This window comes from Fusarium solani (genome assembly GCF_023522795.1).
Source record: "Fusarium solani strain SB1 chromosome Unknown bctg00000005, whole genome shotgun sequence".
NCBI lineage: Eukaryota > Fungi > Ascomycota > Sordariomycetes > Hypocreales > Nectriaceae > Fusarium > Fusarium solani.
The window spans coordinates 3,507,007-3,530,753 of NW_027072153.1; the positions used below are offsets into that span (position 1 = coordinate 3,507,007).

Below are 23,747 nucleotides of genomic sequence, written 5' to 3' on the forward strand. Positions count from 1 at the left end.
CCAACGACTTTGATCCCGGGAAGGTTTGATGAAACAGTAGTACCATTCTTCATCTGCTCCACTCGGGATTGCAATCCAAATCTCTTAGAGTCGCGACTGATTAATGATACGTGCGGTTGGACCACTCATTCAAACGTCCCAGCATACCTAAGATGATGGCATGCTTCAGGCCATATACAACCCCAGTTGGATTCATGTCAAAGAAGGCAACGACTGAATACGTACATTCATGCAGTGTTGACATGCAATCTATGAAATACCTCACGAGTGTCCGCCACAGCCTCCGGATCCGTTACCCACCAGGACGCGAATCTAGCCGTGGAAACAACGATACTTGATCCAAAGTCGGGTTGATCTCACAGTCCCGACCCATCTCCATTCGGCCAGAGCATATAAGGCTCGGCCCATTGGTCGACGTCAAAGGCCATGTTCAGAATGGCCTGCAGAGACGTCGAACTCATGTCGCCAATATCGATTCCGTTTTCTGCCAGCGACAGTCCGTCAGCGGTCTCGCCCGGAGCATTGTCATAAGCCCCTGATGATGCGTCAGCAGGGACAGCTTGAGCCATTTCAAGTCCCCTAGTCTGTCTCGTCAAGACCTGCACACCTGAGTTTTGACGCGTGATGACGGCGACACGATCAACCTCAGCGCGAAGCCGGCGAACAACATCAGCAGCCTTTGCTGCCACCGCAAAGCTGGTGCTATAAATATCCAATACTTCCAAGGAGGTGTCGATCCCCTTCCTGGCCTCGGCTGTGGACGTAGCTTGGGGGTAAGCCAGAACAAAGCCTACGAGTGTCATGGCTGCATTCCACTGCCACTGGAATGTTTCATGCCAGCCATTCAAGATATCTGTAGAGAAAAGGACTTGATGCATAATTCTGGTAAGAGTTGCAGCGTGTTGAGCACACCTAACCCCCAACTGCTCTACGCCACCAGATGTTGACGCTGAACAAGCAAAGATAAATGGACGACAGAGGTTGATGCAAAGGTTGTGATACATGAGTTCCAGCAAGAGGCGTTGTCGTTGAAGCCAGAGGGGCGCAAAGAGCTCCAAGTCGAGAGGACAAGAGTCTGTCGAAAGGGGGCGTCCATTGTTGAGTCGCGAGGTCTTGAGAGCATGGGGCACGGATTGGGCCCAATTATCAACCTCTCTAAGGCTTTCGTGGAAAGCTTCCGCATGGGCTTCAAAAGCGTCTATGTTGTCCGAGGCAGAATTGCCTGTGAATGCCCCTGATGCGTCGTCGAAGAAGGATGTGTAGACGGTCCTTGCAGCTAGGAATAACTCCGTTTGAAGACGATGAAAAGTCAACCAACTGAGGTTGGAGCCGAGGGGACTGAATCTGGATCCTGCCTCCATGGCAGCCTCGAGGCTATGCTCCGGGAGTTGTGGGAGAAACCTAGTCTGGTTCAGGAGGAAGGGTCGGCCATATTTCATGCCAATCTTGCTATCCAAGATATAGATGGCCCACCATATCCGCCTTCGCATCTCCCTCTCTTTCAACGGCAGGCTTTCCGGCGGATCTAAATGAAGGCCGAGCATGTGTGCAGATCTGATAACCGGGCTGCAAGCACTGTCTGACATGTTCTGAAAGTTTGCGCAGCAGAGATACACGGAGCATAGTATCTGACTTTGCAGAGTTGAGATGACAGGGCTCTCCAGCTCGTATGCCAGACGCTTCTGGCAGCGAAGATAGTATCTCCGGCCAACAACTGTCGCATCGCCTTCTTGCTTGGCGAAATTCCGCCGAGCCGCTGGAGTTGCCGAGATGCCAAGCTGCATTGACACTGCAATAACGATATCAACAAGGGGGGAGGGTTTCCTAACGTTGCCCTCAGCGGTCCATAAGGATCTGTAGTACTCACGAAACTCGGACTCATCTATGATCGGAAAGACAGCTGCATGGTGAGATTGCCAGTATAGCTCAATAAAGAACTCTTCCTGCATCAAAGACATGTATTCCTCTGCTGGAGTCGATGTGGGACCGGCTTGGTCAGGCCGGCAACCATCATCCATGGGCGAAACCGTGTTCCCTGGTTCGTCCAACAAGGAACTTGCTGATACAGAGCCCGGAAGTTTGTCCTGGCTGGCTGATTGAAGCCCAGGTGGGCCGAGCAGGTCTAGAACTCGCGTAATGAAGTAGAAAAGTGACGACGGTCCATACCACGTCTTGTTCGTCGACTGCCCAGTGCTGATGTGAACCCCCTTTTGCAACCACGTCGGGCTTCCATAACTGTAACGAGCAGGACTTTGGGAAGGGCGTGAAAGGAGCGGGTCAATGTTTGCCTCTCGCGACGCGGAGGCTACGACGTCGATATTAGTTTCGTCCTTTTGTTGCTGAAGCTCTGATTCGAGCTCATGAATCTTTCGCCTCAAGCGCTCAATCTCCCGATATGCCTGGGGTAGCGTGGTTGACTTGATAACCGCGTTGCTGCATTGGCTGCCTCTAGCTTGACAAGGCGTACAAGGAATACGATTGTCACATTTGATACGTTGACGACGACAATAATCACAGGCTCTGACCACCTGTGCCCGTTTTCTGCGATCGTGGGGGGTTTGCAACGCGGGAAGCGCGTGACTAGCCTGCGAGTCACCCTCGAGGAATGGGTAATCGGACATTTGCACCTGTGTTTTGGCGCTGAAAGCGAACGGAAAGTTAATAGTGAACAAGGATTGAATCGTAATGTACACTGGTGAGGAGTGAGTGGACAGGGAGAGGCAGGAAATAGAAGGGCGCTGAAGACAAGAATGACCCCTGTGGATTGGTAATCTCATAGCCCCCGGAGTACTCCTGATTGGTTAAGACAACTACAGTACAGTGCCGACACCTAGGGAATACAGTATGAGTCCTAATTTAACTCCCGACCACCACCCCCAAGGCTGGCAGTTAGCTGAGGCTACTTCCATAATTCGATAACGAATGAAACAGCCGCCGGGTCCTCCAAAAACATCCCTATTGAACCAGCCGCTCAAGGGAACTGGGCCTGGCAGCCCAACCACAAGACGAGTTTCCCAATCCGGTCCGGGTAAGCGTGAAGCATGCTGTCGTACAACTGTTTGGCCGATTTGGACTCCTTCACAAGTCTGCTAAACGTTTTTACGCACTCCCTCGAAGCACCTATGTTGAAGGCTCCATCAACGCCACCGGGGCGGTGATGAGAGCCAATGACAATGGCGGGGTGGTAAGATTCCAACTTGTCGAGACACTCGATCCAGGCATCCCGATCTTTCTCAGACGGAGACTCGGTCATCCACATGTGTACATCGTTATAAACAATGTCACCAGCGACCGTCAAATTTAGCGAAGGAACGTAAAGAAACGTCGTTGCGTCCGTGTCAGAGTGACCAGCGTTGACCGCCTCAAAGGTGTGGCCCTCGAGTGTGAATCTGTTATCTTTCAAAGGCTTCGCTACAATCTCAAAGGACTCTTCTTCGATTTGATCTGGAAATAGGTCGTGCCACAAGGCGCGGTATTCGGGCGTCAGCTGAGTAGACATGTGGTCGATCGAATCCTGAGTTGAAACGACCTCAACCCCGGGAAATCGCTTGATCAGGTAGCGGAGGTTGAACCAGTGGTCGCCATGGCCGTGAGTGATGTAGATGGTTGAAAGCTTCTTGCCGTTTAGCGTATCTTGGATCCAGTCGCCGAGGGAGACGCCTTGTTCAGAAGTGAAGAGGGTATCGACGAGGACGGCTTCGGATTTGCCCGAGATGAGAGTCACAACCGTGGGCTGCCATAGACCGACTGAGTCATCTGGCAAGTGTCTGCTGGTCGGAATGGCAGGGGCATTGTAAAGATCAGCCCTCAGGGGAGACGTGATGCTCATGACTGCGAAAATGTCGAGAGCAAGGCGTACGAATGGGCGAGTAATTGCTTTTGTAGATGGTTTGAAGAGCCGGGAGATGACTGGCAAGTTAAATGTGCAGAATTGTTCTCTAGTACTTGCGAATTCTCTTCTAGGCAGTGAAATAGAGGACGTATTACGACGGCGATATTGGTAATCTAAAAAGCGTTTTGTTATAGTACCTACTTGACGTGATGTCAGACGCCACAGTGCTGGCTCGGGTGTGGGCACTTCAAGGGCAAGGAGGAGGTCTCCGGATTGATCAGTAAACTCAGTGAGCTGACGATGTCGGTCCAATGGGGAGATGTAGGGGCAAGGTGTTGTACTGCATTATACTAAACATCGGGAGAAATCATGTAACTTGACCGACCGCTTGTGCATAAGAACCTGCAGTCAGCGTCCACGTTTCGTCAATGGCCGCGCTACGGAGGACTCCGTAACCCACTTTGACATGATTGGCCCCTCCAGAACATCTCGAGAACAATCTTGAGCGTTGACATGATATCGTGTGATTCAACGTGATGGTGAGAAATAGCATTAGGGCTATAAAAGATTTTACTGATGTTACTTTGAGGCTCTGCGATTAAACCACTCTTACCGCATGGATTTGTATCTGAACGCCATGTCTTCCAACGACTGTTTCGAGGGGTCGAGGGAGCAGCCGGTAACATGGTTTGGGGTTCTTCCGAACCCAAGAAGTGGGAGGAGGACGGCGTGGATATCCAAGTTACGCATTGCAGCGTCTGCAGAACTGAAATTCATAAGTTGCGCAACGGCTGGGATAACACACCCTCTCGTGAGTCTCGGTTAAATATTATTATTAATAATTATAGATAGCCTACCTGGACCCCTTATGTATGTTGTCATTAGAAAAGAACTTTCTGGAGCATGATACGTTTTAATGGAAGCTGGATGATTATATAGCGATGAGGCCAGGTCGTACGTAGAGTTGGTCTGGGACTTGATGTGTCAAGGCGAGATTCACAGCCACCATGAATAAGGTAGTTCTTGACAGTCATGGCTAACGTCGTATGACAATCGGCGCCAGGCGCCAGGCGCTGCTTATGAGATCTGCCGACCGGACATAGGTATGACAACCTCACTTTCATCGCTCCTTTGATAGGTAATCAAAGCGCTTATTAAATCCCCTGGTGTGTCTTGCAAGCCTTTCGCTATTCGATACACCTCCATACTACAATTCTAATCCGTCCAATTCAAAGAGTACCTTCCAACTCTCTCTCTTAACAACTTTACCTTTTTCTCACCTTTAGCCTCTGACGCTGAAGATATGTTGGTCAGCTCATTCTCGGCTCCATCGAGCAACGGGGAACAATCGGTAACGAGCGCAGCCACTGGCCCATCCTCGACAATTTTCCGAGACGAATATTTCTGGCCCAGCACGAGCAACACCCATGACAAGGTGAGGGCCAGGGAAGCTCCAAGCCATCCAAAAGTCCGAGGACGGGAGACTTGAGCAATCTGCCTCTGCTCGTATCGCCGAACAGATAGAAGGTTCTCATCCGGCTCAAATGAACGTGAAAGCATGTCCCACGAGCCTTGGTATGAGTATCGGACGAGTCTTGTGACGTATTCCTCCAAGTTCATCCAGGTTGGGAGGCCGGAAGAGTTCATCATACTGAACACACTCATGACATCGGGCATGAGGTACATGGCTTCTTGGACCCAGGGAGCAGGCTCTATCGGTAATTCCGAGTCGACTGCATCACTTTGAACCACGCGGCTGGAGAGGTAGGTGCTAATTGGGCTTCTGACAACGCCGGCAGTGAGATTGACGACTGCGTAAGTGAAACACCGGTAGTAGTTGCCCCTTTCGTTCGGCGTAAAGATATTGTTGAACTTCTTGATGCCGAAGATGCTCTCTTTCAAGTCGGTACAGTTGTTTCCGTTGAGAGAGACGGTTCCATTGATCAGAATCACGGCGTGGAAGATCCCGGATTGCAAGTAAGCAGATGGAACATCCATCCGGAACGCATTGTCACTCTTATTCGGGAAGTTGCCGAGCATCCCAGGTCTATCGTCCTTATCGAAAAGGACTGCGTTTCCATCTATGCCATAGGATAATGGAGGATCTTTGACGCGAGTCAGATCGTCCTCCCAAGTCGAAGCATGCACTGAGCCATTGACGATTTGGAAAACATCGTCTGGAGGGTATTCGGTTGGGAATGTGATTGAATTAATCCGAAGACAGGGGATGGTGGCATCCAGGAGGCTGGAGTTGACGGGGAATCCGTCGTCATTCATGATGTGACGACAGTGGCCTCTGTCAATCGTCGTGCCGTCCCATGCAATCGAGGCGTAGGCGGCAGCTCTGCGGACGTAGGAACGGCGGTCCTCGCTAGAGTAGTAATACCAGAACCAGAGCAAGGGGTTAGCTCCAGGATATCCAGCTTGCGTCTGCTCAAGGTCCGCACTGTATCTGAAGCCGACATCCCAGTCCACAGCACCAGATATGAGAGGTCCAATAAGCGGCTGTGGAACGACCAAGAGCAAAAGTGCCACAACAAAGAGGCCGGACTTATTCCCGCGGATGGCATGCCATGGTGGCACTTTATAGGTGAAAGTTTGGGTGACTTCGGGGAGGTGCAACCCGGACGTCCCCAACAGAATGAAAACGACGTTCCAGAGGACCACGCCCATCCATGCGCCAACAAGAAGCCTTGTGACCACCAAAGCGACCGAAATAATGGTGGTGACATCGCTGACACGAAGCCTCAGCTGCCCGTCGACGTAGCGGGGCGCGTCGGGGAGGATGGCGTGGTATCCATCGAGGAGGAAGACCATGCATAGAACGAGCAGGATGCACCAGAGGATATGCAGGATGGGGAAGAGGTATGTGGTTCGAAGACGGCTCTGGATGTTTGCGGGACCTTTCGGGTTGAGCTCGGTTCCCCGGACGTCTGCATCTGTCCTCTCGGAAGGAGAAACAGGAGCATAAGAATGAGCAGGAGATTCTTTAGAGGCAGGCATGGTAACCTGAAATCGCAAAGAAGGTGTTTTGCTTGCGGTCAACCCAGCACACCCAGCTTGGATTTATCTGGCATTGAGCGTAAACATGCGGCTCTGCATCTGAACCTTGCGGGGGAACGAGAAATGACCTTTGATAAAGAGCAAGGGTGAATATGCCGGTTGAAAATTTAGGTATCCCACCCAAGCGACATTGGCGAGGACCCTGGTGACACTGAGGCCAGAAGCTGCATATCAACAACCAATGGCCAATGCAGTCCACGTCTGACAACTGACAAGCTGAAAGTTGCGTCTGCACCTTGGCCAGCCCAAAGCCCAGTGTTTTGCTAACCCCTGCCCACAGCTGAAGTGGCATGTAGTTTTCAACCCCCTTGTCTGTCAAGCCACTTCCGTTTCGGCCAGTAATGGTTGATCTGTTCACTTGGCATGCAACTCGAGGCTGTCAGCAATTTTGCGCTGTGGCGGTCCTGGCTACTGTAATATTCAGCCGCAGACATAACGAGAAACGATTGGCCGTTGGAGGCTGTCAACGTTATGCATCAGGAGCCCGTAGCATCCATTTCATGAATGTCACTATACCTTTCAAGATTTTAGAATGCTGCCATCAAGACTACATAATAGGTCTAGACTCTCAGCCCGGCACTGGCGAGAATCATTAGTCGCTTAGCGCAACTCCCAGAGACTTAGCTTTTGTCCAGCGTTACGAGATACCCACGAATGTGTCGCAACTGCCGACGTGCGGGACCGTCGGTGGCTACTTAGCTGAGCTGCTAAGGCAGGGGTATCTTGCGGCCTGGGGCATGTTGACACGCAGTCACGGCCAGGAGGCGGAGACAGCCGACGCTGTGCTTGCTGATGACGGGCTGGGTGGCTTTGACACTCAGGTCGGCGCTGTGGAGGCGAAATCTGCGGGAAGTTTGGGAGCCGGGGAAATTCGAGAAGCCGGAAGACTGAAGAGGCGGTGGTGAATGCAATGTGACCCTTAGAATAGAGCTTTCTAGACCAGTCTACTAGGCAATCAAGAACTGTTACGAAAAGAGACCACCTTTAGATGCTTTTATTCTATTATATATCTAGTATAATCTACCAACGTCAAGCTTTTTCCAGAACAACAGCTATTCCCCCACTGATCCCCCGCCGTGTCTGCAGTCATCGATCTCAAGTCAGAGGCCCAGTTCGCCGAGCTCATCTCGAAGATACCCTATGTCATCGTCCAAGCCTGCGCCACGTAGTGTCCTCCTTGCAGAACCATCTCTCCCATCTACGGGTTTACTACTCCGTATTCTAAATGCCAATCACACCTCAGAATACTCTCCGGTGCGTCCACACCGTGCTAGATGAGAAGGTCAACATGCCTGACTATTAACCGTATCTTTGGCCAAGTCTACTACTAATTCACTAGTTGTAGACAAAGGTAGGAGTTGTCCTAGTTTGGCATCCTATGGAACGGCTGACGGTCAAGTTTGAAGTTGGTTTTATTACCTCATTATTCGAGCCGTTACCCTATAATAATAACTACCCATTGGTGAATGAATGGAGCTGATGTTTCAAACTAATTACACCCACGATTCCTCCCAATGCCTTTCCGTTACCCTCTTCAAGTCTTGCTTTGGTCTGGGAACTTCCGGAACATGTCAGCAAGCCGGTCCATGGGTGCCGCCATGAGGCCCATCACAGTCTCGAATGGCGGGTTCTCTCCAGCGCTTGGATGACTGCGCGTTGGCACAAACATCTTTGTGCGGCTGAAGCTGTTCGACATGGACTCGGACTGCCCATCCTCGGCCTTGAGCGCTTGTTCCAGCGCTGGCAGGTCTTCACCTTCCTCCGCCTCGATATGCTTGGAGAGAAGAGTCCAGATCTCTTTGAGCTTCGGAACGTAGTTTGGGTCCTGAGAACTCATTCCCTGAAACTTCTTCAAATGCTCCTTGACCTGCCGCATGTCAATTTCTGTTCAATCGGTCGAGGTGCTCAACTCTCACCTCGTGATGCTCCTGGCGATCATGGTCGGCCATCTCCTTTCCCTTGTCGCCCATGTACTTTTCCATGGCGGGGTAGACGACAAGTTCTTCACCGATAGAGTGGCGGGCAAGCTCCCAGACAAACTGGTTGCCATACCGCTGCTGGTGGTCGTGATCGGCCGAGTTGATCACCTCATTATAATACTGCTCGAGCTCGCGATGATCCTTGATGACAGCGTCTGAAACCGAGGACATGGCTGCAACATGGATCCGAACAGGCAGTTGTGAGATGCGGAAATGCTGAGGCCGGATAGCGGCTCGAAGTTGAGGTGACAGGAGAGTACGGGTCAACGACATGTTTAAATGGAGAGTCGGAGATGCGATGCTGCATTCCACCTTGAGCCTACGAGGCGCAGCTGTCCATATAACTATGAAATACGGGCAGCATGACGCAGAAATGATGGTTTTAGTCCAAGTAACATCACGAAAGCTTGGCCCTCATGCGGTCACAGAGTGCGATGAACAACCAGTGAGAGGGCCCGACATTTCAATTCCTCACATGTGATTTGCCATAGGCGCAGAATGCCACGACCTCACAAGAGGCAAGGGCAACATTCTAGATGTGACCCTTACGTAGCGAGTGTTGTAATCAACTTGTTCTCATAGGCTGGCAGACGAGCCATGTCAGACTTGGGCAATGCCGACGAGACGCAAATACTCACATCGGGGAATGTGGAGCGCATCGAAAGAAGGTAGGTGTCGATGAGCATCCGTGATTCGTAACAAACAGCAGCAGAACCGTTTCCCGGAAATTACAAGGAAGTGGGTGTCGTTGCGTCGTGATTGTTAAGAATTACGCCATTGTCAAGTCAGTACACATCTACCCGTCATGTATGAGACTAGTGGCGTTTTAAATCCCGATGCCTGTTGATGCTGTATTTGTTAGCGCCCGATCCCTTCATGATTCTTGTCAAGCTGTCATCGACCGTGCATTCTAAAGCATTGCCGAAAGCACGTACAGTAACGTCCTCGGCTCTCGGAATCGCGGCTGGAGCTTTTCGCAGCTCGGGTGACTGGACCGTGACGGCATGATTACGAGTCAAGGTCGGGCCATGGGCCTGTCTTTTGGGCCTTTCAATGACGGAATCACTTCTAGTCAGTCAGAGGTTGAGTCGTGAGCATCATGGACATGGTGGAACTTGTGCGGGAGAGGATAGGAGATCGGAATTAACTTGAGTTGTATAAGATACCTTGTCGAACCGTTCAAACGTAACTGAATTGGGTCTTGTCCAGTATTGTTACAAATTGATTCTCTGAAGGAATCATGGGACTGAACACCTTGCTTCGAGGCGTGGCTTTGCTCGCTCTCGCCAGCCGCATCGATGCTGTGCCTGTGGTATCTGAAGCCCAGACCACTTTTTCATCAAAGGCATCTTTTGTTCCGCCGGTGATTCCTGTCACAGATGTCTCTTCCCATGGCACATATACCGGTCCAAAACCGACCACCACTGGGGCCCTGTCAAACACTGTCCTTGCGCCCTCAGTCCCTGCTCGGCCTCCTCCTCCAGACTCTTTCAAGTACCCGGCAGATGGGAAACTGCACGGTCCTCAGCCGGCTCCATACACACCCAGCGGAGGCATTGGCACCAACGGGTCTGCTCCAGTGTACCGCGTCCAGAGTGATTTCGACTACCAGTCTCTTGCACTAGCACTCTACCAGGAGTGGATTGAGCTTGATCTGTTCCACTGGGGCCTGGCAACCTTCTCCAAGGAAGAGTTTGAGGCCTATGGGATTAACGCTGAGGACCGCTTTCTCATCGAGTACATGGCTGACCAGGAAGTTGGCCACGCCACCGTCATCAGCCATATGCTTGGCCCCGAAGCACCGAAGCAGTGCACCTACAACTACCCAGTCTCCAACGTCCGAGAATTCATCGACTTTAACCAGAAGCTTACCCGATGGGGAGAGTCTGGTGTCTATGGCTTCCTGCCCCATCTCAACTCGGGACCTGCGGCACAACTGTTGCTTCAGAGCATTACAATTGAGGCCCGGCAGCAGTTGATCTTTCGCCAATTTGGAGGGCAGTTTGCCATGCCCGAGTGGCATACGCCTGGTATCCCCCAGAGCTGGGCCTGGACTCTGCTCGCCCCTTACATCTCGAGCTGCCCCTACAATCAGACCCGACTGGTCTGGCAGAACTTTCCAGCACTGCACATCTTGAACCAGCCGAATCCAGCGCGGATTAACGGGTCTGATGTGTGGAATGAAACGACTGGCGGATACGCTAACACTCTATCCACTGCCGATATTCCCAAGGATGAGCTTTGTGTCAATGCAACGGACAAGACACTGGACTGTGGCGCAGCAATCACTCAGAACCGCAGCATTCCTCTCTCATACCCTGGCCGCCAAGTATTCTTGCAATGGGATGAGCCAGGCAAAGCCATCGGACCCAACAATAGCTACATCACATCAACCAATGTCAAGGAGCCCAAGTACGCGGCCTGGGTCTCACAGCTCAACGTCACGTACTCGCGGTTGCAGAATATCAGCAGCGACGACAGAACAGCTTACACTATCCAGCCCAACGTCTCGACCTGGGCAGGCGACCCTGCGATTAACGGGACCATGTTCCTGGCGTTGACGGATACGGACCTTTATGTTACTCCCTACAACCTCACCCAGATTAACCCGCACGTGGCGGCGCTGGCGGTCTACCAGGCTGGCTAAGTTTAACGATAGATGAGTGTAGGAATGGTGCCTTGTGTGTTTGGGCTTATGAGACGGGAGTGGAATACTTGACCAGATCTAGAGCGGTTTTAATCACTTGCTGCATGGTCCCTAGGAGCTGTGGTGAACTCTGATTCATCTTTTTGCATATAAATCCCCAATCGTATCTATTCTATCAGCTACTACAGTTTCATAAATCCGAATTTTTTTTGTGTAAACTGCCAATACTCTCACAGTGATTGTTTAGTGATCAAGAGGTGCTAGACAGCACTCAACCCCATGTGACCCGTGTCTAGACAATCCTCTTCGTCTCTCCAGGCTTCAACCAGCAGACTCGATCCATAATACCTTCAGTCTCAAATGCCTTCTTGAGGTCCTCGCCATGCTGAGTAAAGTGGTGCCAAGACTCGAAATGAATGGGGACAAGGTAGTCGGCATCGAGATGGCGGACGAGGGTCGCAGCCTCCTTGCCGCCCATGGTGATTTGAAGTGGCTCCTCACGCCCTCCAATCTTGAATCTCGCATCGCCGAGATTCATGAGCGCAACCACAATATGGAAGCGCTGCTTGATGTCGAAGTGGTCAGGAAGGAGAATAGTGTCACCAGTAAAGTAGATAGCGTTAGGCAAGCCTTCTTCGTTGTGGCCGAATTTGTCGTTTCGTAGGATGAAGCCAATGACTTCTCCTCCAGGCATGTGAACGCACGGGACTCCAGTAATCTCCCATTTGATGCCGCACAGGGTTAAAGTCACAGTCTCCCATGGCTTTAGGGCTTGAACCGCGGGCCGTGGAGCCAGATTCTTTGCACCATCAGGGGTAGTGAGGACTGGGCGGCCGTTCAAAAGGGTGCGACCAGCATCGTCCAAATTGTCGATATGATCCTCGTGACTCAGGAGAACAGCGTCAATGACTGGAAGCTGGTGCAGTCCCAAGGCCGGCGGTTCATCAAACTTCAAGACAGTTTTCTCGGTTCCTTTAGGCATGAGCTCGGTAATATCGTACTCGACAGGGGCGTCTCCAAAGACGGGGTCAGTGAGGAAGCTCACTCCATCTATTTCCAAGATGGAGGTCGCGGTGGTGATGTGGGTGATGCGGACCTCGCTGTGAAAGTTGGTGGGAACCATGATTGTATGTGAAAGTTGTGATTATTTTGGGTTGCGAGATCTGAGATGATTGATGTTTTGAAATGTAGAAGACTGTTGAAAAAGTGGTATATATATGCGTAACCTCAATCATTTCAGGCACGGCCCTGATTTTGCATGAAAAAGGTTTGTCAGTATGCTCCCATTTGTAATCCCTGGGCCAAAATACATGAGGCACATTATGAATCAAGCAATGTCACAGCAACTGAGGGCGTTTCAAGACTGGCATTTGTAATCACTCGTCATAAATCTATGCAGCACGATGAAAAATAGGCGTTATCATGAAGCCTACCCTTGGCTCTGCAGCCTGCACTGTGCCCTTGGTGATGTTCACGTTGCAGAAAATCTCGGCTCGTCAAGCCCCGCGGTGCACGATTGGCGCCAAAAGCGGGTATTAACGGGTCCAGGTACGAGTCAAGTCCAGGTCTAGAAGCCATGAGATCCATGAATGGGGTGTCAAAGATTGGAGAGAGCAGATTAGCAAAGGGGGTCCAATGAGTGCTCTGGAGCAAGCCCGATACTTGAGCCGGGAGAATCTCACCGAAAAATTCAATTCATGGATTATGCTAATAACCCTCTAGCATCATGGGGACGATTACGCTCGGCCTGATAAATGCCAGTCTATTTCAGCTGAGCGCAAAATGCGGGTGGATGTTGGTTAACGCCAGGAGACTACTTTGAAGGTTGGTGAGGGTAATCATGCTGAGGAAGCAATAACACGACTGATATTAGGCTGCAAAGGCCATTCAAATTCGTTCAAAAAGCTGTGTTAGCATGGCAGGCAGAATGAAGGAAGTAACTCGCCCCCATCTAACGTTAAGCACAGTGAAGGTCTCGGGTTATGATGCCGCTTTGGGTAACAAAACGCGCCAAGACACACCAGCTTCAATATACAATCTTTTCATACCCGAGCAAAAGAATTGCCAGAAACAGAGAGAATTAGTAATTGGGCTTTTATTATCATGCCTGAGGCCTTGTAGTTTACGCTGGGTGCATATTTAGTCGAAAAGATTGTAGAATGTCCTTGACCAGGTTCTCTAGAAACATGAGAGAACAGAGACTCAACAAAACATTGGAACAATTTCAAGTTTACTCTCCTTCACTAAATCACCCTTCACCATGTTCTCTCGGAAACTCACGGGCAGGGCCAAGGCCAATGCACCGGGTCTAGAAGATGCCCCTGTGGGAGACTGTCAGGTCGACGACTCCCAGACTCTTCGAGGAGACGATGATGCATCTATTAGGGATAAGGAATATGAGCCAAAATACGGCTGGTGATTTCCCCCATGAGCCCTCATAAGTTTAGGGTCCCATTAATACTGACTTTATCCCAGGGTCATTGTCGTTTCGGTGTTCTTCACCAATGCCCATACGTGGGGTTTGATCGGCGTAAGTTAGAAGACGAGCCCTTCAGTTGCTGGGACTTCCCCATGCGCCGCAGTTAGTTGACGCCATAACAGTCTTATTCAGTATTCTTAGCGCACTTTCTACATTCGGGGCAGTTTTCCAACCCAGACCCTCTGACTTTGGCTTTTGTCGCTGGACTGTCCTTCTCCGTTGGTGCGTAATGGCGAAAGTGTCAGCCGCACATGTACTGATTCGAGATAGCACTGCTCGTTGCCCCAGTTGTCACTCGCTTGAACCCTTATATCGGACCGCAGCCAACAGTCTTTATCGGTATTCTTGTCCAAACGTGAGTCTTTAGCCCGATATACATCAGTTTCCCCGGTTCCCGTGACTCACAGGGACAAAGAGGAGGTCTCATTGCTGCCTCGTTCAGCACTCGGATCTGGCATCTCGTCCTCTCGCAAGGGTTCGTCTTTGGTGCTGGTGTAGGCTTCATCGTCAACACTACCGTCAGTATCGTTCCTCAATGGTTTCATGCCAGGCGATCCTTCGCTGTGGCCGTAACGACGGCTGGCTCCGGCACAGGAGGCTTGCTTTACTCGTTGACGACGCGCACCATGATCGACAATCTAGGACTCGCGTGGACATTCCGTATCCTTGCAATCGTTTCTTTCACCATCAACGGCATCAGCAACCTTTTTCTTAAAAGTCGAAGCACCTCCGTAGGTGCTGTTCACCTTGGCTTTGATGTGAGCTTCTTCAAACGACCCGAGTTCTGCCTGTTCCTGGCCTGGGGCTTCTTTTCTCAGTTTGGGTTTGGAATCACGGTATTTTCCATGGCAGACTTTGCTGAGACGATGGGGTTCACGCCGCGACAGGGATCCATTGCCAGTGCAATCTTCAACTGTCGGTTCTTCAAACCTCAAGGATGTCCTGAAGCTAACAGTTAGAACAGTATCGCAGGCTGTCGGCCGGCCCTTGATAGGGTTGGCCAGTGATCGCTACGGGAGGCTGAACGTGGGTAGCATTTGCACTCTTACCGCAGCTCTATCGACGCTTCTTATATGGATTCTGGCCGGCAAATCCTTTGCGGGCACTATTATCTATACCCTCTTTGGAGCGTTTGCTAGCAACATGTGGACAACAGTCGCTCCGATTGGCGTAGAGGTTATGGGACTACAGTTGCTTCCACCAGGTGCGTATTTTCTTCATTGTATCACCGACAATATCTAATTCTGTATAAGCCCTGTCAATCTTTTGGCTCGCACTTGTTCTTCCAACAACGTTTGCCATGCTAATTGCGCTGTCTTTGAAAGGGAAAGGAGAGTATCCTTATCTCGGAGTGCAGCTATTTACGTGATTTTCCTACATGGCAGCTTTCATATCAGGTATTAGACGTTGTAGCCTCTCTTTCTTCACCAAGACTGACCGTTACTAGTTTGGTTTCTTCGAGCTCTGAAGCTGTATCGCGTCGACTCGCTTCAGTCATCCTCGGAGTCGAGGGACCGGGCAAGTATTCGTCACGGCGAAGGTGTGAAAAGTTCAAGGAACAAGGTGACGGAGCTTTGCAGAGGGCTCATTTCAAGGCGTAAGGTGTAGAAATAACTTGAAGCATCTCCTTGTAGAGAAACTATCGCCGTCAGTCGATCTTTCGTCTGTAACTCTAGGTCCTATTCGGAACATTGTAATAAATAGATTCGATCACAAAGGCATTAGGTCATGTAGTTTTAATAGATAATCTCAATTCATTCTCATTTCCAATACTAAGAACACCAAAGGACAAAATATTCGCTTCTTTCATCAAACAGTTTACAAATCGTTGTACTCATAAAGACCCTCCTCAAGACCCTTGATCTGAAGAGCCAGCAGCTTCGAGTAGTACCGGCAGATGGCCAGGTTACCACCGTGGAACCAGAAGCCAGGGTGGCCACTCTTCTGCCACATGATTCTCATCTCTCCCTCGTTGTTGAAGCCCCAGACATCACCGACCTGGTCGGCAATCTCGTCACCAAACATGACCCGAGTTTGGGTTCGCATGTTTTGGTAGCCTGTGGCAAAGATGATCTCGTCGGCCTCGAGCTCGCTGCCGTCGGCGAAGCGGAGGCCGTGGGGGAGGACGGTGTCGATCTCTTGGCCGTGCTTGACCTTGATCTTGCCCTCGGCGATCAGCTTGGAGGCACCGACATCGATGTAGTAGCCTCCGCCGCGCTGGAAGTACTTGAAGAAGAGACCGGCACCGTCAGGGCCGCGGTCGACCTTGAAGCCGGCCTTGTCAAGACCGTCGAGAATCTCCTTGTCGTGCTCGGCCTGCTTTTCACAGACGGTGACCTGGATGGCCTTGAGGACGGGGGTGGGCAGACCGTGGATGAGAAGGTCGGCGTCGTCAACCTCGGGTCCGTCTTCAGAGTAGATGCCCTTGAGAGCGATGTCAGTGATGGCCTTGGAGGAGACGACATGAGTGCTGGATCGCTGGACAATGGTGACATCGTAGCCCTTCTCGAGGTAGTCCTGGGCGATGTCGTGTCCCGAGTTGCAAGATCCAACAACGATGGCCTTCTTGCCCTTGCTGTTCTCTTGGGCGCCGGGGAACTCGGAAGAGTGGCACAGGCGATCGCCCTTGAAGTTCTCGATGCCCTTCATGGTGGGCATGTTCTTCTTTCCGGAGTGACCGGTCGCTTGGATGATGTGGCGAGGGTGGAAGGTTCGCTTCTCGACAGAGCCGTCCTCCTTCTTGCGCTCGACAGCGACAGTCCAGGACTTGGTGGTGTCATCCCACTTGGTGTCGACAATGGAAGTCCTCGTCCAGACGTTGAGCTCCAGCAGCGTTGCGTAGGCCTCAAAGAATTGGGCGAGCTTGTCCTTGGGGGTGAAGATGGGCCACTGGGGCGGGAACTTGAGGTAAGGCATGTGGTCATACCAGACAGGGTCGTGGAGAACCAGCTGGTGGTATCGCTTCCTCCAGTTGTCGCCGACGCGGTCGTTCTGGTCGATGGCGATGGCCTCAATGCCCAGCATCTTAAGTCGGGCAGCGGCGGTCAGGCCAGCTTGGCCAGCACCTGGAGAAATGTTAGTATGGAATCTTTAGTTAAAAGCATGTGATTGGGCTCACCAATGATCAACACAGCAGGCTCGCTTCCATCCTCAAAGTTGGCAGCGGCAGCCCTTCGCTGGGCCCAGTTCTTGCGGCCAGGCTTTCCACCGTGCTCGACACCCTTGGGTCTGTGCTCGTTGATGGACTCCTCATAGCCCTTGAACTCTTGGAGACGGGTGTAGAGGGTGAAGAGTTTCCACTCTCCATTGTGCTCAACAGCGCGCGCAAGGCCCTGGCCAGTGCCCAAAGCGGTCTCAATCGTGAAGAAAAACTGAACGCCAAAAACGGTGGCGGGTCCATCGATGGGGATGGTCTTGGGGGATCGGACGGCAGAGTTGTTGTCGATGGAGATGCTCTTCAATCGGAAACCATCCTTGGAGCCAGCAGCGCTCTTCAGGAAGTCAAGAATGGCGCTGGGGCCTTGGACTGTTCGGAACACCCAAGACAGAGCCAGGTGATCTCTCCAGTAACCGTCGTCTGTGAATAGTCTGGCCAAAGCGGGGTAATCGTGCTTCTGGACAGCCTGGTTAATGTTCTCAACCAGGGCTGCGGCAACTTCTTGGGGATCGGAGCTGGCGGGAGTCTTGGAAGGAGCGGGGAACTTGGCGACGGGAATGTTGATGGAACCAGGAACGGTCCGCATGTACGAGGGGACGTCAATCGCAGCTGCAGCCATTGTGAAGTGTGTGTGTAGGTGTGTGAGATGTGGTAGAGAAGGTTGGGTATCTGAGAGGAGAAGAGGAGAAGGTTGATGCTAGTGACAAACTCAAGGCCACGGCCACGACCTTAAGTAACCATTTTTTCTGTTGTGAAACATACAGAACAAGCCGTCAATCGGCTCGGCACTCGTTGGCTGTCCCTCCGCAGTGATCGGCAGAGAGAAACATTAACATTCATACCATTGGACGGATCACTCAGCCATCGGACGGATCACTCAGCCATTGTTCCCCCGCGTTTGGCAAGCCCAACCAGACACAAAGCGGATCCTCTCCCCGAGATGCTCCCCGCTTCTAGCCTCGATATCCCCCGCCTCTTTTCCCAATCCCCCGCACTGCGGTTCCGACCGCGGCGGAGCCGATTCGGGAGCTGGACCAACTGATCACGGAGGATTCAAGGGTTGACGAGTCTCATGATGGAGATTCCATGCGGATTGACGTTCAATCCACGTGGAGAAGACAAGTCTGGGGGTCTTGATTGCGGAGCGGTGCCGAAAAGGTAGCGCCTCTCCGCACATCCGTCTCCTTTGATGCGAATCATTGAGACTGACAGGCCACTATCGCCGATTGAGTTTACTTGGCAATGTGATTTTCTTGAATGTCTTCTTTTCTTATCCTAGTCAATCGGCTCGTGGTCTGTCACTTGCCGCTGAGCCTCAAACGACGCGTGAGGACACGACGCGTGTGGGGCTTGAGTCTCTTGACGCGACATAAGCACCACCTTGATGGAACGAGTGGGAATTCTTTACTCTATTTTCTGTTTCTTGATTCTGTTTGTGCTCTCTTATGAAGTTTGTGATCAGAGACCGCGTGCGTGGCACCGAGTCCCTTTGACAGTTGACGACTCTGCTTCCTCAAGGACGTGATTTGCTAGAGTTATGAGGGTAAAGGCGCAGGCTCTCAGAAAGACCGAAGTCAGATGAATGAGGGCTTCAATGTGTGATAAAAGATTATGTGTGAATGGACGAATGTCGATGCAGAAGTGAAGTCTTGGCTGGGCTTACTGTGTGAAGATATCTTACTAGGTATGTAACCAGTCATCTTTCACGAGCTACCAGAATAGGAAATCGGGCGCACATCATTATAATTGGTGTGCTGTTTAAATAGACTCACTTTTATATGAGATTGTCAGCCCCAAGCCATGGCATCATACTCAGAAGTCCTTTCTCGAGGTGAGTGAAGTCTCACTCTCATCACACCACCGCAAAAATGACGTCGAAATAAACGATTTACACTCATTGGTGAGACCTTTGAGAATCAATTTCACGTGAAAGCTCATACTCTTACCGCCTTTAGATTGATAAGATCGAAACGGCCCTTTTCAGGTCTTCTCGTGTTTCAGCCGCAGCCAACAGTCGATGAGAGTCTTGGCATCAGGCCAACACACATCGGCTATTTTGAGAGCGCAGGGCATCTAGGTACTGTCAGCAACTGAGATTCACCATTTGAATCTCTAATCGGCACCCAGATCGCCAGCTGTGGCATGTCGGCCAAACTCGGAGTCAGCTCACCACAGCTTTGGAATCATTCAAGTCTCGGGTCATTTCTGAGAAGAACATCGTAAAATCTGTGATTTGTAAGGGTAGTGGAGATTTCAACTCGCCGAGTGCAGTTTCGAGTCTCCGTTTTGGTTGAAAAATGTGTGTAATCATTCATGCGGCGTCGTGAAGCAAACATGGTGTTTCCGCGGAGATCTCGACTCGTCACGAGAAAATGGTCAGCATTCCGCCTTTTATAGAACCACTTGTGAATATCGCCCCTGTTTACCGTGCACACAATAATTTTGATTCGCTGGTAACCTGGTCATGTCTTGCTACGGCTCACATCATCCCATTCTCGTCGGACACTTCGGCCTCCGATGAGCGCTCATGGTGAACGTGTGATGGGCCGATTTCGCACAAGTCGGAATACCGAGGACAAGATTCACGATGAATAGCGAGAGAAAAGATGTATAAAAGTTGATGTTTGCCTATTGTCGATATCATCTCTACCATCAACAACATCAGATTGAGACGCACCACGATAAACAACATGCACGCTACCGAGGACGAGACCATCATCATCCCCCGATTCCCCTTTCAGCGGGCCTCGGCATTTGAACCCCCTGCAGAGTTTGCTCACCTCCGAGCCAATGAACCAATCTCCCAGGTGGAACTCTTTGATGGGAGCTTGGCGTGGCTGGTGGTCAAACATGAGGATGTATGCAGGGTAGCTACCGACGAGAGACTCTCCAAGGTACGACAGAGGAAATCTCACGCTTATATCATCGATCTGACAAATGTAGGAGAGAACTAGACTTGGCTTCCCCGAGCTGAGTGCCGGTGGTAAGGCTGCAGCTAAGAATAAGCCCACGTTTGTTGACATGGATGCTCCCGCACACATGAACCAGAGGTAAGACGGCCCCCAACAGTGACATCAAACATCGCTCATTGGCATATAGAAGCATGGTGGAACCCTTCTTCACTGAGGATCACGTGGAGAGTTTAAGACCTTATATCAAAGAGACTGTTCAAGGTCTTTTGAATGATATGGTGGCCAACGGATGCGAGGAGCCCGTCGACCTGGTCGAGAAGTTTGCCCTTCCTGTTCCGTCTTACGTGAGTAAATCCTTGAGCCATTGCCCAAACAGAGCACCGCTGATAATTGTTCGAAGATCATCTACACTATCTTGGGAGTCCCGTTTGAGGATCTCGAATACTTGACTGAACAGAACGCCATCCGCAGCAACGGCAGTGGCACTGCCCAAGAAGCGGCGGCCGCCAACCAGTACGACAATGAACAAGACATTACTTCATCACTTCAAGCTAACACTTATTAGGCAGCTGCTCAAGTATCTTGCAAAGCTTGTGGATCAACGCCTCCAAGAGCCCAAGGACGACCTCATCGGCCGCCTAGTTGCCGAGCAACTCGTACCCGGGCACATTGAAAAGTCCGACGCCGTGCAGATCGCCTTCCTGCTGCTTGTGGCGGGAAATGCGACCATGGTCAACATGATTGCTCTGGTAAGACATTTTAGACCGGTTTCAGATATTGTATTAAGGCGTGCTTTGTGCTGACTACGAATTACAATTCCCGCAGGGCGTCGTCACGCTGATGCAGAACCCCAGTCAACTCGACGAGCTGAAGGCCGACCCGACCCTTGTCCCTGGCTTTGTGGAGGAGCTATGCCGCTACCACACCGGTTCCTCCATGGCCATGAAGAGAGTGGCCAAGGAAGATATGGAGCTCGGTGGACAAGTAAGTATTATGCGAGGATGCGTCAGGAATTGCATAGGCGAAGGGGGGGCGATTTTGTTGACGAGATAATAGCTCATACGTGCTGGAGAGGGTATCATTGCCTCGAATCAGTCCGCCAATCGGGACGAAGACGTGTTCCCCAACCCCGACGTATTCGACATGCACCGTGATTTCGACTCTCGCGACGGGCTTGGGTTTGGATTCGGCCCACATCGTTGCATCGCAGAGTTGCTAGCCAAGGCCGAGCTAGAGACCGTTTTCGGTATGCATAAACGTTGAGGCTAGTATCAAGGGCCGAGGGTTGCTAATGTGCGCTTCTAGAAACCTTGTTCGCTACCCTGCCAGACTTGAGAGTGTCGATCCCTCTTGATGAGATTGAGTGCACGCCGCGGCACAAGGATGTTGGAATTGTGAGACTGCCCGTCGTGTGGTAGATGAGATGGATGGCAGATAACGGCCGTTGGACACATCCCATCCACGAGGCTAATCTCCCTACCTATCGGCAAAAACGACCCTTGCAGTAGTACCGAGACCAGGGTAGCCAACGGCCATAGAGTGCTGAGCAAGCTGGTGACAGAGGCTGACTGAAGGTGAGGGGCGAGCGCCCAAGTGGGGATCGATTTCGCTGAGTCGAGAGGGTTGCATGATGACAAACCCGCGTATGGGCTTACATAGACATTACCATTCACCCAACTCATCCACGTTCATGCAGACTGGCCCTACCCGCAATGCACAATGAGATCTAGCCGAGGCGGTATTTGCCGTTGTGAATTGTCATGTTTACGTGCCGCTTGCCGATTAACCTTCAAGCCTCTTGGGTAACTACAGTGCATGGCATGTGAATACTTTGGCCTCTCAATATGCGGCCGACCCGTCCCACTTGGTCAGTCGGGCGCGATTCCCGCTCGTGCAGCAGCTGTGGATGTCTACGCTACGACTCGGGGGCTTCAATGTCGGTTGCTACATTGACGAGGTTGGGCAAAGGTGCTGAACCTTGAGCATCGCGGCCGACAGTTGTCAAGAATCGAGTATATAAACCTCGAGGGCATCCCCGAATTCAAAGTTGTTTCTCCAGGCTCAGATAACCATCAAGGAGTTTCAGCATCTTCAAAGAGAGTTCCCGAACACTTTCAAGCCTTTTCAAGAATCTCAATTCTTCAGCTTCCAAGATGAAGGTTCCCTCTTTCCTCAGCGTTGGCCTGATGGCCACTGCTGCCCTCGCCAACAAGGTGTCCCAGAACACCTTCAAGTACGAGCGCCTTGACAAGAACGATGCTGTAAGTATCTCCTCCGAGATCTACAGCATACTCCTACTAACTTACTCAGCTCCTCCTCGTTGTCGACATCCAGGAGGGTCTCTACCAGATCGCTCGGGACTTTGACCCTACCCTCTACCGCGACCAGGCTCTCGCCCACGCGGCTCTTGGTGAGGTCTTTGACCTTCCCGTCATCCTGACCACCTCTGCCGACCAGGGTAAGTTGCCGTCTCTGAATCAGATAGTTCAAACCTTGTACTGACCAATCACCAGGCCCCAACGGTCCTCTCATGCGCGAGATCATCGAGAAGTACCCCAAGGCTCCCTTTATCCAGCGCCAGGGTGAGGTCAACGCCTGGGACAACTCTGAGTTCCGCGACGCCGTTCGCGCCGCCAACAAGAGCCAGATCATCATGGCCGGTATCACCACCGATGTCTGCACCACCTTCCTGGCTCTCTCTCTCCGCGAGGAGGGCTACTCCGTCTGGGCCAACGTCGAGGCCTCTGGTACCAACTCTGCTCTCGTCCGTGACATCTCCAACGACCGCATGGCCCGCGCCGGTGTCCAGACCGTCAGCCTCTTCTCCATCGTCTGCGACCTCATGCGCGACTGGCGAAACACCCCTGGCTCCAAGGAGCTCATCCCCTGGCTCGACAAGTACTACCCCGTCTGGGGCTGGCTCGCTCGCACCCACGCTGCTGCTGTCACCAACGGCACCATCGTTCCCGGCGAGGATGCCCTCATCGCCTAAGCCGACGGAGCTTTATAAAAGAGGAGGAACCCGCCTGGTCAAGTTTAAACGGGTCTCCTCACCCGCTCACGCGTACCCATACAAAATATGATTCAGATACTAGTCAATTTACATCAATCATTTTTCCATAATCGGTTTCTGATCTTTTCTCAATTCGATACTATTGTGATAAAACTGACTACTTGCTTTTACCTATGACGGTGCATAGTCTCGTAGCGGTTGGTGTGCCTATTGCTGGAGTCATGGTTAATTAGTGACTGACATAGATTTAGGCAAATCTCATTAACCTCAACCTTCAACTTATGTGAGATGCAATCGCTTAAATGTTTGAAACTCACAAGCTCTGGCCGAATCTCTCTGATTGCGACGTTTTTAAGCTCAACAATCACAGATTTCCTGAATCAATCCTGGCTTGGCTAACCTTGTTCCTCGAAACAGTGAAAATGCATCACCTCGATGCGCCTACTTTTTGATAAAGCAATAGGCATTGATGAATGTGATTGATAAGTATCACAACGTAAGACGCATGATAGCCTAGACACTCACTAACCTGATGGGTGACAGGGCATTGCTTGTCAGCAGTGTCAGCGGAGTGACGAGTATGGCGCATCTGGTTGAACTTCACTGAAACCAGGCGCAGGACCAAATATTTCAAGAATTGCCAAGTCTTCTTCAGTATTACTAGC

The 23,747-nt window shown here is 51.4% G+C and overlaps 8 protein-coding genes across 8 annotated transcripts; 4 read left to right on the forward strand and 4 right to left on the reverse strand.

Annotated features, from left to right (window-relative positions):
• Nucleotides 1-356: 356 nt before the first annotated feature.
• On the reverse strand, nucleotides 357-6,835 carry MRS44_009569 (uncharacterized protein; the record flags this gene model as incomplete). The annotated part of the gene is made up of 5 exons (XM_065621347.1): nucleotides 357-2,692; nucleotides 3,121-4,005; nucleotides 4,293-4,390; nucleotides 4,446-4,590; nucleotides 5,113-6,835. 5 exons carry the CDS (start codon nucleotides 6,833-6,835, stop codon nucleotides 357-359), a joined length of 5,187 nt encoding a protein of 1,728 aa, XP_065477419.1.
• A 1,594-nt stretch (nucleotides 6,836-8,429) lies between these two features.
• MRS44_009570 (uncharacterized protein) lies at nucleotides 8,430-9,147 on the reverse strand (the record flags this gene model as incomplete). The annotated part of the gene is made up of 2 exons (XM_065621348.1): nucleotides 8,430-8,762; nucleotides 8,812-9,147. 2 exons carry the CDS (start codon nucleotides 9,145-9,147, stop codon nucleotides 8,430-8,432), a joined length of 669 nt encoding a protein of 222 aa, XP_065477420.1.
• Nucleotides 9,148-10,114: 967 nt separating this feature from the next.
• On the forward strand, nucleotides 10,115-11,521 carry MRS44_009571 (uncharacterized protein; the record flags this gene model as incomplete). Its single annotated transcript, XM_046271834.2, has 1 exon — nucleotides 10,115-11,521. One exon carries the CDS (start codon nucleotides 10,115-10,117, stop codon nucleotides 11,519-11,521), a length of 1,407 nt encoding a protein of 468 aa, XP_046124289.1.
• Nucleotides 11,522-11,813: 292 nt separating this feature from the next.
• On the reverse strand, nucleotides 11,814-12,644 carry MRS44_009572 (uncharacterized protein; the record flags this gene model as incomplete). Its single annotated transcript, XM_046271823.2, has 1 exon — nucleotides 11,814-12,644. One exon carries the CDS (start codon nucleotides 12,642-12,644, stop codon nucleotides 11,814-11,816), a length of 831 nt encoding a protein of 276 aa, XP_046124288.2.
• Nucleotides 12,645-13,781: 1,137 nt separating this feature from the next.
• MRS44_009573 (uncharacterized protein) lies at nucleotides 13,782-15,242 on the forward strand (the record flags this gene model as incomplete). Its single annotated transcript, XM_065621349.1, has 6 exons — nucleotides 13,782-13,936; nucleotides 13,997-14,051; nucleotides 14,165-14,222; nucleotides 14,271-14,355; nucleotides 14,416-14,915; nucleotides 14,965-15,242. The coding sequence occupies 6 exons, from the start codon at nucleotides 13,782-13,784 to the stop codon at nucleotides 15,240-15,242; spliced, it is 1,131 nt and encodes a 376-aa protein (XP_065477421.1).
• Nucleotides 15,243-15,818: 576 nt separating this feature from the next.
• On the reverse strand, nucleotides 15,819-17,776 carry MRS44_009574 (uncharacterized protein; the record flags this gene model as incomplete). Its single annotated transcript, XM_046273225.2, has 2 exons — nucleotides 15,819-17,065; nucleotides 17,119-17,776. 2 exons carry the CDS (start codon nucleotides 17,774-17,776, stop codon nucleotides 15,819-15,821), a joined length of 1,905 nt encoding a protein of 634 aa, XP_046124286.2.
• Nucleotides 17,777-19,847: 2,071 nt separating this feature from the next.
• MRS44_009575 (uncharacterized protein) lies at nucleotides 19,848-21,487 on the forward strand (the record flags this gene model as incomplete). The annotated part of the gene is made up of 8 exons (XM_065621350.1): nucleotides 19,848-20,051; nucleotides 20,101-20,207; nucleotides 20,257-20,413; nucleotides 20,527-20,582; nucleotides 20,635-20,818; nucleotides 20,895-21,053; nucleotides 21,126-21,315; nucleotides 21,375-21,487. The coding sequence occupies 8 exons, from the start codon at nucleotides 19,848-19,850 to the stop codon at nucleotides 21,485-21,487; spliced, it is 1,170 nt and encodes a 389-aa protein (XP_065477422.1).
• A 735-nt stretch (nucleotides 21,488-22,222) lies between these two features.
• On the forward strand, nucleotides 22,223-23,061 carry MRS44_009576 (uncharacterized protein; the record flags this gene model as incomplete). Its single annotated transcript, XM_046283044.2, has 3 exons — nucleotides 22,223-22,330; nucleotides 22,380-22,527; nucleotides 22,583-23,061. The coding sequence occupies 3 exons, from the start codon at nucleotides 22,223-22,225 to the stop codon at nucleotides 23,059-23,061; spliced, it is 735 nt and encodes a 244-aa protein (XP_046124284.2).
• Between the last annotated feature and the right edge of the window lie 686 nt (nucleotides 23,062-23,747).